Here is a 9596-nt window from a genome sequence, read left to right as displayed (position 1 = left end):
TCCGAGGCTTATCCTTTTAAGGAAAACAAATTTGCCCAATCACACCTCTCAGAAATTTTAACGGCCTAACTAGACTATCTGCATTTTAGATAGTTAAAATTTGATCAAGATTCAAGCCACAATATGTAATCACATAAACTCAATTCCAATGATAAAAAAAGCTTCATACAGTTTTTTGTTTAGACTTTCCTGTAAAGTGGGTAACTTTATTGATATACCTATGTAATTGTTTGCTTGAAGGTAATAGGCACATACATATTGTGAAAGGATTTTTATTAATCACATATAATAATAATAATAGTAAATTTGCAATTTTAACAAAAAATCAATGAAAATGATTTTTTTTCTGTAAATGTATGTACAAACATTGTAGCACCAATGACAAAGTAAATTGTTAATTCTTTTCTTGTCCCATCAGCAGTTGCATACTCAAAGCGCCAAACCGTACTGTTTTACCCAATCCAGACTTTGATCTGAAGGCCCTATCGGTTTATATTCAAGTCCAATATAACCAGTATAGCCAACTTCTTTCAGAAAATTTAAAAGGTATTTATAGTTTATTTCACCAGGACTGCTTGGCTGTCCACGATTGGGTACTTGAGCTATCTGAAAATAATAAATAAAATCTATTATGTAGGAGAATTATTAATGTTCAACAATCATAATGGACTTAAAAGAATTTTCATTATGATTCTTATAGGAAGCCATGGCGATCAGCTTCATCTTGCCTAATGCCTGCCCTTAATTTATAGTAATAATATTATGCCACTAATGGTTATTACCAACCATAAAATCGTCATTGAGCTGTTCTCTCTCCTTTTGCTCCCTAATGTTACAATATGCAACGGCGATTGGAGATAACTGCACTGACTCCCGATCACTACACCAGTCAATTTTTTACTGGACATGTTGGCTCCGTTGGCAAGCTCTGAGTTTGGAACCAACATGTCTATGTGACGAAGAAGTACAGAATGCAAACCACATCGTCTTGGAATGCCATGAAATGTGTACGAAAAGGGAAGAGCTGCTCAATTCAGTGCAACCAGCTTTTGCATCCGTCGGGCTGTCTGACCTGGTTCCCGTAAAGACCGATTTTATTGCTTTAAAAAAATTGCAGTGTCGTACTCTAAACGTGACATCTCTTCACTTAAATATTTTTATATGATTTTATGTTAGCGTTTAATTTATATTTTATTATTCATTTTTCTCTGTTCTCCATACTCCTCTCTCCTATAGGACTCTTAACAAGTCATGGGTAATTATTTCCCAGGCATCAACTGGTGATGCTTTACATCCAAACGTAGGGCCTCGCTAGGATGATACTTCTGATTAAAATTGGGTGTGGCGCAGGGAGGTTGGTTTAAATGGGGTTTATGTTTGTGTTGTTAAAACCCATGATGTAACAATTTGGTCAAAGGGGTCATAGTTTAGCAAAACCCTCAATGTTCTGTATAGTACGACTAAAATTAAAAATATATATTTAATTACAGAAATTTCCGATTTAAAATGTCTAATTATAACAAGACCATAATACCTCAGTGTCGGAGCAATTACATATAAACACCCAATGATAAAGAGTCTGCCACTATCTTAATTTATACTTTTATAAAAAAATTGAAAGTCTACTTTCATGTTCGTGCTTACAAAGCAGTTTTTTGTTCCTGCTGTGAAATTTACATTTTGTCACAGAGGTTTTAATAGCTCAATGACAAAGTGTATCTACAACTGTTTCTTCTTCCTGTATTGGGACATTATTTTGAGATATCCCACAAAGGTTCAATGACATCTCATTATCATTAATTGATAACTCATTATGATTTTTCTAATAACAGATAATAAGCTAATAATTTTATTATGAAAGTACAGTAAAGTTGATTACTGTGGTCAGATTTATTATGTACCTAGTCTCAACAGTGTGAATAATTAAAAATTCAATATAATCTGTTATTCAAATTTTAAAGGTATAGTTATTATGATAATAATTTGTTTACATTACTAAACGAAAAATCTATAAACAGAAAGTGAATTAATTTTACAATAGATAGATACACTGATAATTTATTTTCAGTTTCATCAACTATTGCATAAGAGATTATCTCTCTACTCTCTTCGATGATCAATATTTAATTGACAATAAAACATATTACCGGTGAGTATAAAATATTTTGAAAATTCTGATTTCTTGATATACCAGTTAAAACATCAAGGAAAAAGTCGACCATCTTGAGGTAATCTCTGCTGTATTTCAATTTAAATACAATATCGGTGGAGAATCTATTTTTGTCACCACAGGTTTGCAATTGAGTAATGAAATTTCCCGCACCGTGTAAAAATTAAACACATTAAACTGTATTATTGGACGCCACCATTTTAGGTTGGGTTTATATACAAATTGAAGGCAGAGATGAAACAAAGTGTTGATGAAGTAGTGCGTGGAAGTGTTGAATGGCACTGCTGTTTCAATACGCAATCAGAAGTGGAATGGTCCCAAGGATATGCAGAAAATAGCAAGTTACAACCAGGATTGCTAGCAAGAAAGTTTGCAAATTCAAATTCACCATATTTTCATGGTTTTATTAACTATGAAATTTGTAACTATGGTAACCAAACATTATTTATTGGAGAGAGCTGCAAGAAAATCTCTTTCGTTCACCGATGCACGACATTTTAAAATGTCTTACCTGAACATATCCTGTGTATGGCAAATATTTTTCTATGCTATGCGATAAATCTCCTTTGATCTGTTGCAAATGAAAGATGTCCAGCATTAATCTCATATGGGGGCTGTTAATTCTTTTGATTATTTCAATAGCTGCAAAAAAGGAACAGGATAAATTTATAAAGTATATATCACCATTTATTTTACACATCGGCCTACTATCCGTCTCGATAGAGTGGAAATACAGTCGAGCTCGGTTATTACAATCACGGATATAGTGAGATCTCGGATGTAACGAGGAAACATTCGTTGACATTTTAGTTTATGATTTTCTCCATACATTTATTCACTTTTATAACGAGCTCCTTATCAGATATACCGAGCTAAAATATCATCAAAAATTTTAATGTTTCTTTCGTTTAAAAACATTTCGACCCTAAGCAATAAAATCTGACCGGACATCTGCCGCCGGGGTTGGATTACGTTTGTGACACTGGTTAAGTGTCTATGTAGTGTCACCAGACGAAAAAACCCTTGGTCCGCAGTTTCAAATCACAAATCCACAACCTAATCAAAACGCCCCCGGCTAAATGTTTAGCTTCCCTGATCCACGTAATAATAATTGCAAAACGCATTCTGTCTGCGGAAGCAGCGTGCCGACGAGGGACAAGGGTGCATATTTTTTTTTACCTAGCACGGGATCGAGCGGCCAAGTGAATGTACCGTTGTTCAGTAACCTTCCCCTCTCTCTTCCCCTCCGTAGAATGGACCCGCCAAAATTAAAAGATGCTTTTGAAAAGAAAAGTCAGTCCGGACCTACCTACCAAAGCGATAACATGAAATAAGTTTCACGCCGGAGGGGCGTGAGGCGTGCCCCCGCGCAATTAATGACGCTCCCGGCCCATATTCAAATCAATCGTCAATAACCCGTAATCGTTGTAATACCAATCGGTGACTCGCGCAAAAACCCACCGAAAGTTAATCAATTCCCTAGTGAGCGAAAAAGTGAATCATTGCTTAGTGCGCGGGATAATAATGATAAGCCAACCCCTAATATAAAGACAGTGCGGTAACTAATTTAAGACCTCCTTAGATGTAAAATGATGTAATATTATCAATGTTTGCCTATGCCCTAGCGTAAATAAATGTAGTTCCACGTGGGACTGTCAAATCAAAGACGTGTTTTATCTTGAATTATGTATCCTGATGTTCACACATGACCTGCAACCCGAAGTGATACCGGATCAGGACATCTACCCAGAAGACATGTGAGTTCATCTTTCCCCCCGGTATCAGTAGCTACCAAATTGGTGTTTTCGCCAACAATATTGAAAATGTATCCATGCATATGGTTGAAATTCCATGTAAAAAATCCAAGGTTTGTGAAGTCGGTAGGTACCTACCAACGTTCATTACAATAAATAACTTATTTTGTAGTTTATGAATGCCATGCTTGTTTCGAGGATTTTTACGATGGTTTTCAGATTTTTTATGTTCTACTTCTATTTTTGTTTGAATTGCGACTTTTTGTGTTATGTGTCCGCTCACTTAAAAATACCTATTCACTGTTATAACGAGTAATGCTTAATTATAACAAGCAAATTCAGTCGATCCTATCTTCCTCGTAACAACCAAGTTCGATTGTATAACAATAAACATAACACTACTTAAATGGACGCATGTTGAATGTCTATGACAAATTATGTTTCGTGCGGCACGCGTCAGTAGCTCAATCCGCGCGTCGCGTAGTTACGATCTTTTTAGACCATGCTTCAGCTGAGGTATAGCCTTAATAAATTACTGAAGATGGTATGGATTGACAAATTCTTTTAGTTTAGTATTACGAGGCAAAGTACAAGTGCCCCGAGTATAAAATTTATTGAAAGTATTCACAGTATTAGCACTTAACTAAATACCCACTGACCTTTTTCATAATCATTCAAGAAGTAATTAGGGACTGAATAAGGATTTATCGGTTCTATCAGGCCGATGATATTTTCTTTTTCCAATTTACGAGCGGCATGCAGTAGATTACTTTCAAATGTTTTCCAATGGTCATCATTTGCGACTTCATCAAGTTTTCCAGCCATAACATGGATATATGAACATTTTAATGATTTCGCATAGTATATAGTCAACTCTAGGTGGTCTCGGAAGGTGCTTTCACAGCCCGGTTTAAAGGTGACGCCTACTTCCCCATTAGAAGTGTCTCCTAAAATAAAATTAATATTTGTTAATTTGAATGTAGTAATATATGGATATATTACTATGGTCATGATCAGTGGCGGCCGGTGGTCTTCAGAATAGCATTTTCTGGTAGTGCGCAATGGTTTACCTTCTATACCCGGCATTGGAGCATAGGGCAAGCACAAGTTCACGCCACTTCCCTTGGTTCAACGCCAACTGTTGCGCCTCCCGCCATGTCAGACCTGCAGCACGTAGGTCGCTTTTGTAGCACCGCTGCAGGGTGAGGGAGGGCCAGCCATGGCAACGGAACCCTTGAGGCTGTGCCATAAGGGTACGCAGTGTCACACTCTTTGGCGGCATCAGGAACACTTGTCCTAGCCACGTAAAGGTTGTAAAGCGTCTCTCCATGATTACCTTAATCACCGAAGGCTGCCGTGTCAATAAGCTAAGATAATATCTTAGTGTAAAAAGACCGAAACATTGAACTTCTCAGAAGGTAAATTAAATATGTCTTTGTTTATTTATTAAATTTCTTAAAAAGAGTTTTTAAACAGTTCCAATGATTTAATATCAATAAAGAAAAATAAATGTCACGGTTTATGACTTTACGAAATGTGAAATTGTTAAAAATTAACTCGCCAACACGGGAACGGGAACATTGAACCACGGTTTAAGAAGTATATAATGACCTCATTGTAATCCTGTGCAAACTGAAAATCTGTTTGGATCGTAATCGCTTTGCGCACGAACGGAGTATTGTTCATAGTTCGCGAAGTGAGTGATACACGTATGAATAACAATGAAAAGTTGAGTGATGTCTTCAAAGATGCATGCGGTGCGTAGCACTTGGATGGTATTAGAGGAGCCGCCGCTGGTCATGATGTAATGGAACGGCTACATCTGGAAGCCTTAGCCCGACACGGCAATGCTAAGGTGACGGGAATGCTGCATGCCAATTACTTCAACAATAAATTAACTCACGATCACATGGTTGACAATGTTTAATTGCGAGTTATTTTAACATACGCTACAATTTATTAATATGGCATTATTGAAATCGACAATTATCTCAGGCACTCCGCAGACAGGTGGTCCCGTCTTCGCTACCCAGATAGTAAGTCTAAGTAAGATAGTAAGTAAGGCTCACAACCAATTTATGTCTTAACATACATTTTCTGAGAGCCTTTACTGACTGGATTTGATGTTCCTATGAAGGTATCTATAACTGATAAAATGGTTTGGTGAAGGCTTTATAAATACATTAATAAATCAGATTAATTAGTACTGACGAAATTATTCTACTAGACTGCGGCAAGTTTAACGTGAAGCGTGGCCGTTTCGAGAACCACAATACTGACAATCCTTTCATAATATATCGCAGCGCCACGACGGCAGCCATGACACTTCAACTTATAATTTTTGCAATCTATATAGTGGTTTTCAAACTTAAGTGGTGATTTTACATAATATGTGATCATCGCACTGCGTTTGAAAGCTCTGGAAGCAGAAACGGCAATTTCTATTTTTTTTTAAATCTTGGTAAGTCAACAAAGGATGTATAAATGTATAATTTTTTATTATAGGTATATTTTCATCTTCTAAATAAAGCATTCTAAGATGTATATTAATACTTTGGACGCGGAAGACGCACACGGTGCGTAATGACCAGGCGGCCGATCGATGTAATTAACGTGCATTTTAAAGGGGGCAATTAAAATCTCATTATCTATTCAGCAGCGAAAGCGTTAATAACATTTTAGAATAGTTTTTTCAGAAGTTATACATATTATAAGAAAAAAGTAAAACATTTATATTGACTTGCCAACATTTTACGAAAATCAAAACTGCCATTGTTGTTTTGTTTTATTTGTTCAAAGTGACTGCTTTAATTAAAATAAATGTATAATAATAATAATAGAAAAATAATAAAATAAAAATGGACAAAATCAAAACGATTTGATAAGCAGTTACATTACATAATTATAGGACCTGCTATGCGATCATCACACAAGTAAAATCACCGATTAAGCACTACCTTACTGTGGGCTTAATTAATAAATTATTGAAGTTGGCATGGATTGACAACATTAGTACTTCATTAAGTAAATAAAATTATACTTATAGCGCCGGTACACGTGTATGGTTTTGCTATTGGCAATAGTGCTTATTTTGAACTATCGTGACAATAACTGTTTACGCGTAAAAGTGCTGACTGTCTCTCCAATCTCATTCTTCAAGAGTAAGCGAGACGCGATGTTGTCATTTTATAGTACTGTCTGATGGGACGTATTGAAAATCGGTTAACCTCAAAATGAGTAGATCGTTTTTTTACCGGCAGGTTCGCTATTATCGTTCTACTGTGCAGGCGCCGATCTTACTTACGCATTAAATTTCAGAAGCTTCCAAACTCGTTTGATTCATGCACGCAATCTTGCCAACTGCAGGATAATACATGTTTACCCAGACAATTTCTTACTGTGAACAGGAAACCCATGCATGTGTAAACGGGGTATTATGTACAATAAAGCGTCAGTAGCTCTTGCATAATATGCTCTTATTTAACAGTTTTAAATTTCCATGATATAGGTATTATTTGGAATTTTTATTATACACATTTAAGTACATTACGATTTTTAATAACAATGTTCAGCATTTTTTTTGCATTTGGGGCTGGCCTATTGGGATTTATTTCACCGTGTTGGTTCGCCCCGGATCACATCTTGAGCAGCAGTCCAGACATCCTGACTGTCAATTATTATTATTGAAGATGTGAGCACTTAGAAACACGAATTAGATATAACAAAAATGTGTCATAGTCATAATAAATAGGTAGGTACATCTTAGCAATAACTGGTTTATTGTAAAATCGTTAAACAAACCTGTGAAGAGATTAATCAGCGGTTGTTGGAGTCCTGATTTATTTTTTGCACCAGTAATTTCGTCAATTGTGAATCCTAAAGGGAATCCAGATTCAACATAATTGAAACCAGCCGCCTTGGCTAAAGCATATCTTTCTGGCATTGTAGCACCTTCTTGGAACATGAAACTCAAATTTGCACAAAGCTTCGACATTTTTCTAATTGTCGTACAATCTTTCAGCTTCAAAATGGTCTGTTTCAAACAATTCTGCAGTAGCATCAAATGAATTTATCAGTCGGTCTCCTAAAAATTCGTTCTATCATTCAGATAAGAGCGATTGATAAAACATTGTTTTATCTTTGATTGTAATTGAAACTGATAAGAATTACGTCGCTAAAATAATATTATGTTTTCATAGGTGTGATAATACTGATAATATTAATAATATTAAGTATAATAGGAGAATTTAGTAAAATAATCTTTAACGTGTAGCTGCACTTAGAAGAAGAGATAGGAAATCTTATAAAATACCCTCAAATACTTAATTCTATCTCCCTTGTATCTATTTGTAAATTATCTCTGACACTTTTGTTTTATTAAAAAATAATCAGGTTTTTGAAACCAAAACACTTCGATCGTATAAATGCGACGACTTTGACAGCTGTTACATGTCATAACAACAATCATGGTCGAGTCCAGTCAGTGTTGCCATATTTTGAAAGTGGAATTATAGTACAGAGCCTCCAAAATTATAGTATTTGGGGATAAAATATAGTACGCGTTGTCATCTGTTGAAAATGAAAATTTTCCCAATTTTTCATAGTCGGCTTGTTTTTTTTAGGAGACATATTTCACGGGGCGGGCCGCAGGTTCCCAATTTTTCATGGTCGGCTCGTTTTTTTTAGGAAAAATATTTCGCCGCGGGCCACAGATTTCCTAATTTTCGAAGACCACTCGATTGCGAAATGGCAAATGCGAAATTATAGTACTTTTATATTAAATTATAGTATTTTGGGCGTACTATACCTATTTTATATCGTACATAGTACATACGCGGACCAAAATTATAGTACAAATACTATAATTATAGTACGGTTGGCAACACTGAGTCCAGTGTTGCCTTTTTTGCAAAAGTTATAGTACTCTATCATCAAAAAATAAAATCACTGCCGTGTTCCCGTTAAGCAGCCGATTGATCCAATTAACATGTTATTTAAATGCGGTAATTAAAAATTAATTAAAAGGTACGCAGCGATTGTTTTAATTAACATAAAAGTTTTAATAGGACTGTAATTTTTTTATCGGGTTCGCTATGTCTAGTTTTCTTACGTAGTCCTTAGACATCACGTCCTTGATGACCAACAATGCCACGTGCAGATTTGCGAATTATATTTGAATTATAGGTAGGTACATACTTACTTACCTAATTTAAAATTTATCGAAAAATATTTTTCCAGTCACTCCGAGTTTTGGAATGGTTTTGGTTGTCTGGTGTATTTTTTAAATGTATCTGAAACCGTGGACTCGCAATGTTGTAATATATTGAAACAGAGATGGCATTTCAATTAAATTAGTTTTAGTGGTAACTACATTTTGTTAATAATGTATCCATAGAACACATTTCTTAGATATTGGAGTCTTGAAAGGATGATAAAAAATACTGTATAAAAAAATGGGGCGACATTTTGGCCCTACCTAGGGGCGGCATTATGGCTAGGGACGTTACTGTGTTTAATAATTATTGTTCATTGTCTTACACAGTATAAATTAGTGTAAAATACAGTGTGATTTCTATATTAATAAATGTGACTTACTGGATCTTTTCCTTGAGTTTTACCGACGATATTTTTAGTACTATAAAATTACCCCATCTTAGAGTTCTAAAAATTAA

At 35.3% G+C, this 9596-nt stretch overlaps 1 protein-coding gene across 1 annotated transcript; it reads right to left on the bottom strand.

Moving 5' to 3' along the window:
• Positions 1-256: 256 nt before the first annotated feature.
• Positions 257-8386, bottom strand: Gip (hydroxypyruvate isomerase-like protein Gip). The gene is made up of 4 exons (XM_085957082.1): positions 7726-8386; positions 4584-4871; positions 2682-2812; positions 257-606 (listed from the first exon to the last, which is right to left on the bottom strand). The coding sequence occupies exons 1-4, from the start codon at positions 7982-7984 to the stop codon at positions 430-432; spliced, it is 855 nt and encodes a 284-aa protein (XP_085813208.1). The 5' UTR covers positions 7985-8386; the 3' UTR covers positions 257-429.
• Between the last annotated feature and the right edge of the window lie 1210 nt (positions 8387-9596).

The sequence above is a fragment of the Rhyacophila brunnea genome, unplaced genomic scaffold (genome assembly GCF_057557595.1).
Source record: "Rhyacophila brunnea isolate RB1 unplaced genomic scaffold, BYU_Rbru_1.0 scaffold_6, whole genome shotgun sequence".
Classification (NCBI taxonomy): domain Eukaryota; kingdom Metazoa; phylum Arthropoda; class Insecta; order Trichoptera; family Rhyacophilidae; genus Rhyacophila; species Rhyacophila brunnea.
Note: the sequence above shows the minus strand (reverse complement) of the source record. Positions and strands in the feature narration are given on the sequence as shown.

Bases quoted from the DNA above. Each gene is read 5' to 3' on its own strand.
- Gip (XM_085957082.1), bottom strand. From the start codon at position 7,984: ATGCTACTGCAGAATTGTTTGAAACAGACCATTTTGAAGCTGAAAGAT. The intron at 4,872-7,725 runs GTTTGTTTAACG...ATTTTATTTTAG, and splicing joins GCTGATTAATCTCTTCACAG to GAGACACTTCTAATGGGGAA. The intron at 2,813-4,583 runs GTCAGTGGGTAT...CCTTTTTTGCAG, and splicing joins CTTGAATGATTATGAAAAAG to CTATTGAAATAATCAAAAGA.